General features: G+C 41.4%; 1 protein-coding gene and 1 pseudogene across 1 annotated transcript; both read right to left on the bottom strand.

The window, feature by feature from the left end:
* Positions 1-658: 658 nt before the first annotated feature.
* On the bottom strand, positions 659-1,594 carry LOC109399266 (uncharacterized; annotated as a pseudogene).
* A 12,371-nt stretch (positions 1,595-13,965) lies between these two features.
* LOC109399265 (uncharacterized) lies at positions 13,966-15,118 on the bottom strand. Its single transcript, XM_019671704.3, has 2 exons — positions 14,353-15,118; positions 13,966-14,286 (listed from the first exon to the last, which is right to left on the bottom strand). The coding sequence occupies exons 1-2, from the start codon at positions 15,058-15,060 to the stop codon at positions 14,116-14,118; spliced, it is 879 nt and encodes a 292-aa protein (XP_019527249.3). The 5' UTR covers positions 15,061-15,118; the 3' UTR covers positions 13,966-14,115.

Raw genomic sequence — 15,118 nt, 5'->3', positions numbered from 1 at the left:
TCTGAAGATGATGTGGCACAGTGCAATGGTTGCATAACTTGCAGGCGCAATTTGTCCAGTGAGAATGATTGAATTCGCTTAGTTTCCTGCTGTTCATTTCTATTTATTCAACCTAACTCACCGCACATGGCTGACTATTGTGCTACAAAGTTGGAAGGAAGGGAAACAGAATTTTGACCCGTTCTAGGTTCTAGCAATTCCTATGATCAAATGAATATACATGAATTGTATATGTAGAAAAGAGGGAGAAAATAGAAATGAATATGCAAATTCGGAGAGAATAACCGGGCATGGGTTGAACCCACGTTCTTCTGCAAACGTATCAGAAAAGATAGCCACTATACTTGAAATGTTTCAAACAAACATTCTTGAAAGTAAAACTAACTAAGCTCTTGAAGCGTTCGGTTCGAGTAAATCGTATTAGGCATCTTTGGTGGTGGATCGTGGTAAGTAACAACGAAATTTAAACCCCGAAAACAGTGATGTGTAGTAAATAAATGACGAATCCCTCTTAATTCTGCAGATGAATAATATAGGAGAACATTATGTTTTTAAAGAGGCTTTAAACCTAGGTACATCCATGAGCAGCATTATGAAGGTAATTTTTAAACATTGTTTATTCTATGCCTTTCTCGATATCCGAACACTTGACAAAATAGCCTACAAGCAGCTGTAGAAACTATCCAGCACAGCACTGATCCGATCCTTGATATCCAGCTCAACCAGCTTGGCGCAACGCTGCACACGGTATTGAATCAGGTACGTCTGGGGATAACGCATGCTGTCCACTACGTAAGAGTTGATCGGCATGTAGCTGATTCTCTGGAGGTACTGTTGAATAGAATAAAACAAACTGTTAGCTACTGTGACGGATCTTCGGAATTAAAAAGTGTACTTACGGTGGTCAGACATTGAGTAGACGGAGATCCGTTCGTCGGAGATGGGTTGTTCAGCACTTCCGCAGCCGGAGTGTCACAGACGTCCACAACCTTGAGATAGTTCGTAGCACTGGTGAGCAAATTCGGATACATCGAAGCCATGTTGGTTCCGATATCGGTGAAACGGGTTACTTCGGTGGAGATGCAATTAGTCAAACGGTCGATAGTAATCGGATCCCCTGACAGTTTAGCTCCCCAGGTGTTTGTGCAGGCGGTCACCTTGGGGTTGACACAGGGTGTAACGGACGTCGGCCTGGACGTCGGTAAAGATCTGATTGATGGCCCAATCTTGGATTGGCTGTGGTGGGTACACGATATTTTGCATGTTACTGATGGTTTGATTGAGAGTGCTCAAATCGATGGTAGTGTAATTTTGGAACCGGCTGTAGTACGACTGGTACAATGCGGTCATGGATTGACTGAATTGGGTCCATGCTGTAGTTACAGTCTGATCGGCGGCGTTGACCGTGCTGTTCAACTGTTGAATTGCTGTCGCCAAGCTGGCCTTGGAGGTGTTGATAGCGTTAGTCACGGTTGTGATCAGGATAGTAGCCTGTATTCCACCTGCCAGGCAAACGACGCCTATGAGAACAAAGAGTAGCTTCATAACTTTCGGGTGCACCATTCAGCAGCAATGAGATCGACCACCGGGAATTTTAACTAGATAATAAAAGAGTTTGAATGGTAGCGACGCTTTTATATCTTGAAAAGTGAAGATTGTTCTAACAGAAGTATTGTATTTCATGAGGAGCTGTTTGACGCAGAACATGGACTTTTTAGGTTAGTGCATGAATTTGCATTATCTGATACAGTTGGAAGGAGTGAATACGGACCCCAGAGAAAAAAATAATAATATATTTTTTCAATGAACTTTAAAAGTAGATAGGCATTAAGGAAATCTTTTAAAAGGGAATCTTTTTTTTTGTGAAAATTTAAAAGCCTCGCTCACTAACGGTATTGAACTATTTTGGTTTTGCGGCGTAACACATGGCGATTGTTCCAACTCCTGAAATACGTCAAAACCTTGTGTAAATACCAACAGATATATCAGTTTATTTGTGAACATGTGTTCCTGCTAACAGCAAGAAAAATGATAAGCGTTGATATATTTTGCGAGCGCTCATTACAGTTTCGAAGGTTTGAATATTTGTTTTGTTGTGTTTTCACTAGAGCTTCCGGACCTGCCTCTAAAGAGATATCCTGTTGGATTACGCTTTTACATCATTTACGATTTTTAAATATGTAGCTCTGATCAGGGCCAGGATTTTTCTATGTACCTATTAGCATTGTAGCCTCAATCCTACTGCATCCTCAACATGATCTCTACTGGAAATATCTTAGAATTTTGAATTATTTGAAAAAAAAATGTGGAAATGTAGAAGAATAACATAAATTTCTCTACGCTTTTCTTGAGAAACTTAACTTTGAATGTCATCAAAATTATCTCTGATAACTTGCGCTTCTTAGGCCTGAAGTACACAAGGTAAAATATTTGACAAGGAAAGAACTCAAGGAACAACATCAGTTTGACACTAATGAAAATTCGATCAAGTTAAATAAGATGTTTGAGCATTGGTTTCTTTTTGGACAAATATTTGACCCTGTGTACTAACAGCTTTAACCTTTCAGGACGCGCACCATCAAGCAGGCTGAAACTCCACCTCGCTCGTGTTGTGTACGACGAGCGAGGATTTTTTGGTATTGTTGTACTTTTTACAATAGTGCACGTCCTGAAGGCTTAAAGCTTTTCAATCTGTATTCCCTGAAGTAGGTTTTTTCCAGATTCCCCTCCTCGTTATAAACCATTTAAAAACATCCCATACTGCTTCCTCTCTCGCGCTTGGCATTCCCCCGCTGGAATTCCCGTTTAATCCCTTCATGCCTACTAAAAGTTCCTACAAATTCCCTGAGACACTTCATAAGGAGCATTTAGATATGACGTAACATTGTTTAAGCCGACTTTTCACACCCCTCTCCCCCATCATAGCCTATTTTCCTATCTAATACATGGATCGTAGTATGTAAAATCAAAGACTCCCCCTCCCCTCTAAAACGATATGTTATGAATGGACGCTCCCTTTAACTCCTTTTGTTGCCTCGCGTAGTAACGGAGTAATTCGTGGATTACATTAATACTGAAACTTGTTAGGTATCTTAAAAGCTTTAACACGTTAAGTACCAACATGCAAAAAAACGTGAAATTATTTTTTTTTTTTTGCGCATCCATATCTCTGTAGGCAGTTAGTAAACCAAATTTCAATCTTTTTGCGTTCTACACTATCATAGATAGGTGTAGTGTTGCCGATTGGAATTTCATGCAGTTTCCGGTGAGAACCAGGCGAATTCTCTCGGAACCTCGACAAGATAGCAACATTCTGTCTTCGCGCAAGCTTGTTCAGAACAGCAACCACTTCCTGGTGATGTATTTCATAGTTCCGAACTTCCCATCCACGTGGCGCTAGTGTACATAGTAACATCCAATACGAGTTTGGTGGGATATAGCACGAGATTGAAGACAGATAGTTTGGTACGACTGTGTACTATGGTCCTCCGGAAAGTAGGGGGTTGGTGTCAGGCCCTAGGAGCCAACCGTAAAAAATCATTGTAACGGAAAATCTGCAGCAGAATAATACGATCCGAGACCAACGGCAAAGACCCCAGAAAACCAAAAAGACTTGCGATTGGAAACTCAGTACGTGGGACTGACGATCTCTCAACTTCATTGGGTGCACCCGCATACTCGCCAATCTACTGAAGGACCGCGGGTTCAGCATCGTAGCGCTGCAGGAGGTGTGTTGGACAGCATCCATGGTGCGAACGTTATTCCATCTACCAGAGCTGCGGCATTACACGCGAGCTGGGAAGAGCTTTCATCGGTTGGTGGCCGATCGACGAAAGAATGTGCAGGTTGAGGATCAAGGACCGATTCTTCAACTTCAGCATAATAAACGTGCACAGCCCACACTCCAGTAGCAATGATGATGACAAGGGCGCATTTTACGCACAGCTCGAACGCGAGCACGACCGCTGCCCAAGCCACGACGTCAAGATCATCATAGGAGATCTAAACGCTCAGAAAGTCCAGGAGGAGGAATTCAAACCGACGATTGGTAAGTTTAGCGCCCCCGAGGACGAACGAAAACGGCCTACTCATTGATTTCGCCGCCTCCACAAATATGGCCATACGCAGCACCTTTTTCCAACATAGCCTCCCTTGTCGCAACACCAGGAGATCACCACAGCAGACGGAATCGCAAATCAACCACGTTTTGTTTGACGGACGGCACTTCTCCAACATTATCGACGTCAGGGCCTATCGTGGCGCCAACATCGACTCCGACCACTACCTAGTGACGGTCAAACTGCACCCAAAACTCTCCGTCATCAACAATGTACGGTACCGGCGACCGCCACAGTACAACCTTGTGTCACAACCGGATGTCGCCTCTGCATACGCGCAGAATCTCGAGGCCGCGTTGCCAGACGAGGATGAGCTCGATGAGGCCCCTCTACAGGACTGCTGGAGTACAGTGAAAGCAGCCATCAACGACGCAGCCGAGAGCACAATCGGGTACGTGGAACGGAAACGACGGAGCGGATGGTTCGACGAAGAATGTAGAATTGAGGAGAAGAACGCAGTGCGGGTGATAATGCTGCAGCAAGCACTAGCGTGCACAGGGGGAGGCAAGGGGGGGCACTTGCCCCCCCTTCTATAAAAAATATATATGCACCATTTTTGCAATTCTTGCACCTTGGATCTTACCATGCAATGTTGAGAATCACTGAGCCATGGTGCACCATTGACACATACAATTTCTTAGTATCTCATGCACAACCATGATGTTCTCTGAATCATCTAGGCTAAACTCACGCACCATCTTCTAACTAATCAGTGATGTCAGCACCATATTCGAATAACATGCACCATTTTGGCATTTCGTATTCCAAATCTGTATTCCATGTACGTGAACCATGATGACTTCGGCACCATATTGAATTCTAAGCACCATTTTTGCAATTCGTGCACCTAGCCATACAAAATAACGAGTATCACTGAATAACAGTGACGACTAATACAGCACACTAACATCATGCACCTTCTTCAAAGCTTTCAATACACCATCATGATGTCCACAGAATGATCTAGGTATCCACTTATTATGATGATCGCATGAAATGTCTTTTTATCAATTAAGTATCTGATATGCACCATCATGAAACTTCATGCACCATCACAGCTCTTCAAGCACCATTTCAGCGTTTATCATATCATCTAGGCATCTAAAGCACCGTAATGCCGTGAGCATGACATAAAATACATTTTTTTTTTGTATGCTATGCACCATTTTTGCAATTCGTGCACCTAACCATATTGATAAGCTTTGAAAAACGGTGACAACTAATGTATCATCTAGCATCATGCACCTTCTTCAAAGCTTTCCAACCACCATTTTGGCATTCACTATATCATCTAGGCATCTTATGCACCATTATGATGTGGTTCACAAGTGAATTTGATGCACTATGTTGACATTTCGCATACAAAATAGCATTCCTTGTTCCTGGTCTATGTTGATTTCTGTGCCGTATTGAGTTTCCTGCACCATTTTTGCAATTCGTGCACCTACATATGAAATTTGTTGAGTATAACTGAATCATGGTAAAACTAATGCACCATACAAACATCATGTAGCTCCTTTGCATTCCATGCACCACCATGATGATCACATGAATATCTAAGCACCATATCACGCGTCATCTAAGCGTTAATTCACATTTGAATTTCATAAGCTCCATTTTGCCATATCGTACACCAAATTGTATTCCATGTACCTGATCCTTGTTGACTTCCGCACCACATTAAATTCTATGCATCATTTTTGCAATTCTTGCATTTTGGATCTAACCACCCAATGTTGAGAATCACTGAGTCATGGTGGCAACAAATGCACCCTTGATACATATAATTTCTTAGTATCTCATGCACACCCATGATGTTCTCAGAATCAATTTTAGGCTAATCTCACGCACCATCTTTTAACTAATCAGTGATGTCAGCACCATATTCGAATAACATGCACCATTCTGGCATTTCGTATTCCAAAACTGTAATCCATGTACGTGAACCATGGTGACTTCGGCACCACATTGAATTCCAAGCACCATTTTTGCAATTCGTACACCTAGCCATACACAATGTCGAGTGTCGCTGAATAACGGTGACAACCAATACAGCACACTAACATCATGTACCTTCTTCAAAGCGTCCACAGAATGAACCAGGTATCCACGCATTATGCTGATCTCATGCACTATCTTTTAATCAACTAGAAATCAAGTGCATCATACAGATATGCACTATCGTTAAATTTCATGCACCATCAAAGCTTTCCAAGCACCATTTCAGCGTTTATTATATCATCTAGGCATCTGATGCACCATTATGTTGTGAGCATCACATAAAACACTTTTATTTTGTATTCTATGCACCATTTTTGCAATTCGTGCACCTAACCATGCAACATGTTGATAATCTTTGAATAACGGCGACAACTAATGCAGCACACTAGCATCATTCGCCTTGTTCAAAGCTTTTCATGCACCATTTTGGCATTCATTATACCATCTAGGTATCTTATGCACCATTATGATGTGGTTTACATTTGAATTTGATGCACCATTTGGCATTTCGCATACAAAATAGTATTCCACGTACCTGGAACATGTTGATTTCTGTGCCACATTGAGTTTCCTGCACTTTTGCACGAATTGCATGTGCATCTTAATATGAAACATGACGAGTATAACATAATCATAGCTAATGCACCATACATACATCATTCATTTCATGCACCACCATGATGTTCACAGAATCATCCAGGCACTATCTTTGAATCAAATATGTGTCTAATTGCGAAATAATGCACCATCGTTAAATTTTATGCATTACTAAAGCTTTCAATACGTAATCGTGGCGTATATCTGTAGTAATCCGTGAAGGCATTCCAGAAGAAAACCCTGTAGAAATTTCAGGAGGAATCCTTGAAGGACTTTCTGGAGGAATCTCTGAAGGCATTACTAAAGAAGTGCTTGAAAGAATTCTTGAACGTAGCTCTCAAAAACTGGAAGAGGAGTCTAGAGAAATTCCTGTAGAATTTGCAGGAGGAACTACTAAAGGAATTGCTGGAAAAAATATTGAAGGAATTCCCTGGAGGCATTTCTAAAGGAATCCTTGAAGAATTTCCAGGGGGAATCCGTAGAGGAATTCGTGAAAGAATTCATGAAGGAATTTGTGTAGAAATATTTTGAAAAACTCCTGGACAAATTTCTGGAAGAGTTCCAGCAGGGGGTCATTAACGAACCCCTGGAGAAAACTCTGGAGGCATTCCTGGAAGAAACCCTGGAGAAATTCTTGGAAGAATTTCTGGAGGATTCTCTGAAGTCATTCCTGAAGGAATTTTTGGGCGAACGCCTGGAGGTTTCCTTGTAAGAATTCCTGGAGGAACTTCTGGAAGAATGTCCGGAGGAATTTCTGCAGGAATCCCTGAGGAAATTTCTGGAGGTACATTTGGAGGAGTTTCTAGAAGAATTCCTGGAGGAAGCTATGAGAAATTCCTGGAGAAATCCTTGATGTAATCCCTGGATGAATTCCTGAAGGAATCCAGGATGAAACACTGGAGGGGTAACAGAAGGAATCCATGAAATAATTCATGGAGGAATTCCAGGATGAATTGCTGGAGGAATTCCTTAAGGATTTTTTGGAAAAATTCCTGCATGAATTTGTGGAAGAATTACTCGAGGAATTCAATGACGAACCCTTGCAGAAATAACTAGAAAAATCTCTGGAGGAATTTGTGGAGCAATTTCTGGAGGAATCAGTGGAGTCATTTCTGACGGAATTTTTGGAAGAATCCGCGAAAAAAATCTTGGAGGAATTTCTGGAGGCATGCTTTTAAGAATAATTGGAAGAATTTCTGGAGGATTTTCAGGAGGAATACTTGGAGGAATCCCTGGAGACATTCATAGAGAAAATCCTAGAGAATGCTTTGGAATAATTCCTAGAGAAATTCCTGCTGTAATCCTAGGAGGAATTCCTAAAGGAATCCGTAAAGCAATTCAATGATGAATCCCCGGAGAATTATTAGAGAAACTTCTGGAAGAATCCCTAGAGGTTTTTCTGGAGAAATTCCTAAAAAAATGTAGGAATTCCTGGAAGAATTTCTGGAGGATTTCCTTAAGGAATTCTTTGAAAAATTTCTGGAAAAATATTTGTGGCTTCCTGAAGGAATGGTTAAAGGAACTCCTCGAGCAAAAGAGGGATTTTTGAGGAATATCTAAAAAAATCATTGATGAATCCCTGGAGGAATTTCTGGAGAAATCTATGGGGGAATACCTGATGAAATTTTTCGAGTAATTCCTGGAACAGTTCCAGGAGAAGTTTTTTTCTGGAGAAAACCGTGGATAAATTCTTGTAGGAATACCTAGAGGAATTCTTGGAGGAATCCATGAAGAATTTTTAAGATGATTTTCTGGAGCAATTAATAGAGAAATTTTTATAGTTGTCCCAGGAGAAATTTCAGGAGAGATTCCTTGAAAAATTCCAGACAAAAAACCTGAAAAAATGTCTGTAGAAAACCCTGGAGAAATTTCTCGAGGAATTCCTGGAAGAGTTCCGGGAGAAATTTCTTCAGGATTTTCTGGAGAAATCCGAGCAGGAATTCATTTAAGAGTCCTTGCAGAAATTCCTGGAGGAATCTCTGTAGAAATTCCCGAAGGTATTCAAGATGGAATTAACGAAGGAATTTTTGCAGGAATAATGCAGGAGTTCCTGGAGGAATTTCCGCAAGAATTTTTTGAGGAATTTTTTGCGAAACATTCCGGGAGAAATTCCTGGATGATTTTCTTGAGGAATCTCTGGGTAATTTCCTGGAGGAATCCATGTTTGAATTCCGGGAGGTATTTCTGGATAAATTCCTGAAGAATTTTTTGGTGGAATAACTAGAGAAATTCCTGGATAAATTCTTTAAGAAATTTCTGGAAAAATATTTAAGGCTTCCCGGAGGAATGTCTAGAGGAACTCCTCGAGGATTTTGTGAAGGTTTTTTTTGAGTAATTTCTGAAGAAACTCATGGATGGACTCCTGGATGAATTCCCGACGAAATTCCTGGAGGAATCCATGCAGAAATCCCCAATGGAATTCCTAGAGAAATTCCCAGAAAAGATCCGGGAAAAATCCGGGAAAATCCCTGCTGTAATCTTAGGAGGGATTCCTGAACGAATCTGTGAAGGAATTCAAGGATGAATCCCTGGAGAATTCCTAGAAATAATTCTGGAAGAATCTTTAAAGGTTTTCCTGAAGAAATTCCTGAAAAAATGAAGTAATTCCTGGAAAAAAATCTGGAGGATTTCCTGAAGGAATTCTTTGAAAAATTTCTGGAACAGTTTCGGGAGATGTTTTTTTTTCTGGAGAAATCCGTGGATGGACTCTTGGAGGAATACCTAGAGGAATTCTTGGGGGTATCCATGAAGATTTTTTAAGAGAATTTTCTGGAGCAAAAACTAGAGAAATTTTTATAGTTGTTCCAGGAGATTCCTGGAAAAATTCTAGAAAAAAAATCCTGAAAAAAATTCTGTAGAAATCCCTGGAAAAAATTCACGAGGAATTCCAGGAAGAGTTCCGGGACAAATTTCTTCAGGTTTTTCTGGAGAAATCCGAGCAGGACTTCCTTAAGGTATCCTTGCAGAAATTCCTGGAGGAATCCCTGTAGAAATTCAAGATGGAATTACTGAAGAAATTGAATGGAGGAATTTCTGGAGGAGTTCCCGAAAGAATTCTTTGAGGTATGTGTGCATTCCGGGAGGTATTTCTGGATAAATTCCTCCAGATTTTTTTTGGAGGAATTTATTTATGAATTCTTAGAGGAATAACTAGAGAAATTCCAGGATGACTTCTTCAAGGAATTTCTGGACAAATATTTAAAGCTTCCTGGAGGAATGTCCTCGAGGAATTAATAAAGGTTTTTTTTTTGAGAAATTTCTGAAGAAACTCATGGATGAATTCCCGAAGAAATTTCGGAGGGATCCATGAAGAAATCTCTGGAGGAATTCCTAGAGAAATTCCCGGAAAAGATCCGGAAAAAATATTTTAGGATTTTCTGGAGGAAATAATCGAGGAATTTCTGGAAGAATCCCTGGAGACAATATTGGAGGAATTCTGGCAGAAATTCTGAGAGAAATTTCTGTAGGAATTCCGGCAGCAATCCCTGGAGGTATTTCATGAGGATTCCATGGAAGTATCCCTGGAGGAATTCCTAGAAGAGTTCTAGGAGAAATTGATTTAGGGTTATGTGGAGGATTCCGTGAAGGATTTCCTGGAAAAATCCCTGGATGAATGCCTTGAGAAATTTCTGGTGAAATCCATGGAGGGAGGAATTTCTGAAGGAATTCCTGAAAAAAATCCTGGAGGAATCCATGGAGGTATCCCTGAAGGAATTCTTGGAAGGGTTCCGGGAAACATTCCTTTAAGATTCTCTGGAGGAATTCTGACAGAAATTCCTAGAGGATTTTCTGGAGTAATTCCTAGAGATATTTCTGGATGAATTTTTAAAGAAATTCATGAATAAATCTTTGAAGGAATGAATCCCTGAAGAAGTCCTTGAGAATTTCCTGTAGAATGTCCTGGAGGAATCCATGGAAGAATTGCTGGAGAAATTCCAGGAGGAATTCCTGGAAGAATTCCGGGAGAAATTCCTTTAGGATTTTCTGGAGGAATTTGTAGAGCAATTCCTTGAAGGATCCCGCGAGGAAATATTGAAGAAATTCTGGCAGACATTCCTAATGGATTTTTTCTAGAAGAAATTTCATGAGGAATCTCTGGAGGAATTCCTGGAGGTAATTCTGGAGAAATTTCTGGAGGATTTACTGGAGGAATTATTTGGGGAAATTCAGGAATTGCTGGATAAATTGCTGGAAAAAATCCTGAAGAAATTCCTGAAGGAATCCGTGGAGGATTTCCTGGACAACTTCCTTGCGAAATTCCTCAAGGAATTCTTGGAAGGGTTCAGGGAGACATTCTTGGGGAACTCAGGCAGAAATTCCTAGAGGATTTTCTGGAGGAATGCCTGGAGGAACTGCTGGAGGAATTTCAGGAGTTCTTCCTCGACAAATTTCTGAAAGAATTCCTGGTAGAATTTCTGGAGGTTTTTTTGTGGAATTTCTGAAGAAATCCATGAAGGAATTTCTGATGAAATTGTTTGAGAATCCCCTAAAGGACTCCATGGAAAAATCCTTGGAGAAATTTCTTGAGGAATACCTGGAAGAATTCCCTGAGAAATTCCTTTAGCATGTTATGGAGGCATCCGTGGAGGAAATATTGGGGGAATTCTGACAGACAGACATTCAGGAGTTTTCCTAGAAAAATGTCAGGAGGGATCTCTGGAGGAATTTTAGGAGTATTTACTGGAGGAATTCCTGGGGGTTTTATTTGAAGAATTTCTGGAGAAATATATTAGGCTTCTTGGAGAAATGTCTGAAAGAACTCCTCGAGGAATTTCTGAAGGAATTCCTGGAGGAATTTCTGGAAGAAGTTTCTGAGGAATTTCTGAAGAAATTCAGTAATGAATCCCTGGAGAAATTCCTTAAGAAATTTTTGGAAAAAATCCTAAAGAAATTCCTATAGGGTTGCTTGGAGGTATTCCTAGAAGAGTTTTGGAAGAAATTCCTTTAGGATTTTCTGCAAGAATCCGTGGAGGGATTCCTGAAAGAAATCACTGGTTGCATATTGGACGAATTTCTAAAGAAATGTCTGAAGGAACCCCTCGAGGAATTTCTAAAGGAATATCTGGAGGAATTTCAGAAGAAATTTATTATTGAATGCCTGAAAGAATTCCTGAAAAAAATCCTGGAAAAATCCTGGAGAAACTACTGGAGGGATCTGTGGAGGATTTCCTGTAGAGATTCCTCGCGAAATTTTTGGAAGAGTTCCGGGAGACATTCTTTTAGGATTCTTTGAAGAAATTCTGGCTGAAATTCCTAGAGGATTTTCTGGAGAAATCCCTGGAGGAATTTCATGAGGAGTTCTTGGAGGATTTTTTCTAGGAATTCCTGTAGGAATTTCTGGCGTTATTTTTTGAGAAATTTCTAGAGGAATTTGTTGAGGAATTTTAGAAGGATTTTTTGAAATGATTCATGGATGAATTCATGAAGGAATTCCTGAAGAAATTCGTTGAGAATTTCCTGGATAATTTTCTGAAGGAACTCCTGGAGCAATTTCTCAAGGAATTCCAGGAAGATATTCTTCAAAAAATCCTTTAGGATTTTCTGGGGGTTTTAGTGGGGCAACTCCTAGAGGAATCACTGGAGGAAATATTGGGGGCAGACATTTCTAGTGGATTTTTCCTAGAAGAAATTTCAGGCGGAATTCCTGGAGTATTTACTGGAGGAATTCCCGGAGGAATTATTTGAGGAATTTCTGGAGAAATATATGAGACTTTCTGGAGGAATTTCTGAAGGAATTATTGGAAGATTTTTTGAGGGAATTCCTGGAGGAACTCATGCACGAATCTTTGGAGAAATCCTGGAGGAATCTCTGTAAATTGCAATAAGGATTCCGATCAAAATGTTCTATCTAGGAGTTCTGACATTCTCCCAGCATCATCCTAGACAATCTAGGATCAAAATTCTTTCACAACGACAAAATTTTTTTTCCTATAATTGATAATTTTCCAGATATTCTCCATTGTATTTGATACGTTTATAAAATTTTATAAGAGTCGAGATAATGACTTCATGTTTAAGTTTCGTATTGCCTTGAAATCATTACCATCCGAAGCCTTCTCTAGAATCCCAATATGAAGTACTTGGTGATGTTGGCACCACACCATGTTGAAACCCCTACTTGTGAATTCATATTGCGTGTAACACCATTATTCTATTTTGCACCATGATCATACATATATTGCACCATTATTATAGTGCCCCCCCTAAGCAAGAACCCTGCGCACGCTAGTGGCAGCAAGGGACCCGACAGAACGTGGAACGTTACAAACAGAAGCGCAAACAGCCGACCCGTCTCGTTCGGGAGAAAAATCGCCGAAGAAACGGAGTGTGAATAAATGGAAGGCGCATGTACCTTACTCGAGGAGGATGTGCAAGCACTCGGTGTTTCCGAGTGACGCGTGCTATAGGATCTTCGGCGGTGTGCAGGAGAACGGTGTGTGGCGGAGAAGGATGAACCACGAGCTCGCTGCACTCTACAGCGAACCCAGCATCCAGAAGGTGGTCAAAGCCGGAAGGATACGGTGGGCAGGGCACTTTGCAAGAATGCCGGACAACAACCCTGCAAAGCTGGTGTTTGCTACTGATCCGGTTGGCACAAGAAGGCGTGGAGCGCAGAGAGCACGATGGGCGGATCAGGTGGAGCGTGAATTGGAGAGCATTGGGCGTGTATCGAGAGCGGCAGCCACAAACCAAATATTGTGCCGTGCTATTGTTGATGATGTCTATTTATCTTATGTAAATGTATGTATGTGCCCTGTGGCACAGTGATCGCACGTTCGTTTCATAAACGGATGGTTATGGGTTCGATCCCCAGTAATTCATCAGTTGCTCTTCCACCCAAAAAGCGGCGGAGACTGACCCTCTTCGGAGCTCATAGCTCTAGCTGACCCGGATAATTGGATATCGGTGAACGGCAACTCAATCGGACTGGAAGAAGAGCAACAGTAGAAAAGTGAAAGCTGCACATAGGCAACTGGATAACGTAGAAATGAATACATTTGGTCGCTATACAAAGTATGAGTGCAGTAGCCAATTGCAATCGCTCACATAGCGCCCTGGTGGACAATAGAGCAGTAAATTAGGTTGAGCTATTAATAATAAAACTACTCGGTGCGTCATAATCGGTCATCATGGCAAAAAAGTTGGAAATAATAGCATTTTTTTAAGTTTCACGTGAAAACGATCCACGAAAATTTCACCATAAATTGGTGGAACCATACGGAGTATTTCATTATAATAAATAATTCGATTATTATTATTGAACTGTTTTGGTATTTTATTTGCATTTCGAAATACTTAATTCCGCTGCACTATAATTCCAAGTTCAACGGTAAGCGTTAGATTATTTTTCTCACAGATGATATCATCATAGCGTTAGCTGATTCCATATCGTTCGAATCTACAGACAGCTCTGGAAACTTTCTAGCACCTTGGCGACACGATCCTTGACATCCAGCTCAACCAGTTTGGCGCAACGCTGCACACGGAATTGGATCAGGTACGTCTGGGGATAACGCATGCTGTCGACTACGTAGGAGTTGATCGGCATGTAGCTGATTCTCTGGAGGTACTGTTGAACAGAAAATTACAGAACATTAATTGATTCGACGTTCTTTGAACAGGAAAATGTACTTACAGTATTCAGACATTGTGTAGACGGAGATCCGTACATCGGGGATGGGTTGTTTAGCACTTCCGGAGCCGGAGTGTCGCAGACGTCCACCACCTTAAGGTAGTTCGATGCACTGGTCAACAGGTTGTTGTACATCGAAGCCATGTTGGATCCGATGTCAGAGAAGCGAACCAGTTCGGCGGTGACGCAGTCGGTAATGCGGTCAATGGTGATCGGAGCAGTCGACAGCTTAGGGCCCCATTTGGTTGTGCAGGTGGCAACCTTGGCAGCGTTGGCGCAGGGTGGCGCACAGGAGTTGGTCATGGTCTGGACAGCTGCATTGAGGGTACTTTCGATCTGCTGAGCACTGGCTTGAACGTCGGTGAAGATTTGAGTGGTGGACCAATCTTGAATTGGCTGGGGTGGGCTCATGGTGTTTTGCAAATTGCAGATGGTTTGGTTGAGACCGCTCAAGTCGATGGTGGTATAGTTGGAGAAACGGTTGTAGTACGACGTGTACAGGGCTGCCACGTTCTGAACGAACTGGGTGTATGCTGTCGACACCGACTGATCGGCAATGTTGATCGTGCCATTTAGCTGTTGGATTGCAGTCGAAAGGCTGTTCTTGGAGATGTTGATGGCGCTAGTAACCGTAGTGCCAAGGGTAGAGGTTTGAGCATGGATTCCGCCAACCAAACAGACGGCACCAACAAGAGCGAGGAGAAACTTCATGGTTTGCGGATGTTCCGTTGAGGAGCTGAGGGAATGTAACGCCAACGGATTGATACTT

The sequence above is a fragment of the Aedes albopictus genome, chromosome 2 (genome assembly GCF_035046485.1).
Source record: "Aedes albopictus strain Foshan chromosome 2, AalbF5, whole genome shotgun sequence".
Classification (NCBI taxonomy): domain Eukaryota; kingdom Metazoa; phylum Arthropoda; class Insecta; order Diptera; family Culicidae; genus Aedes; species Aedes albopictus.
The sequence above is the reverse complement of the archived record's forward strand: the minus strand, read 5'-3'. Positions and strand labels throughout refer to the sequence as shown.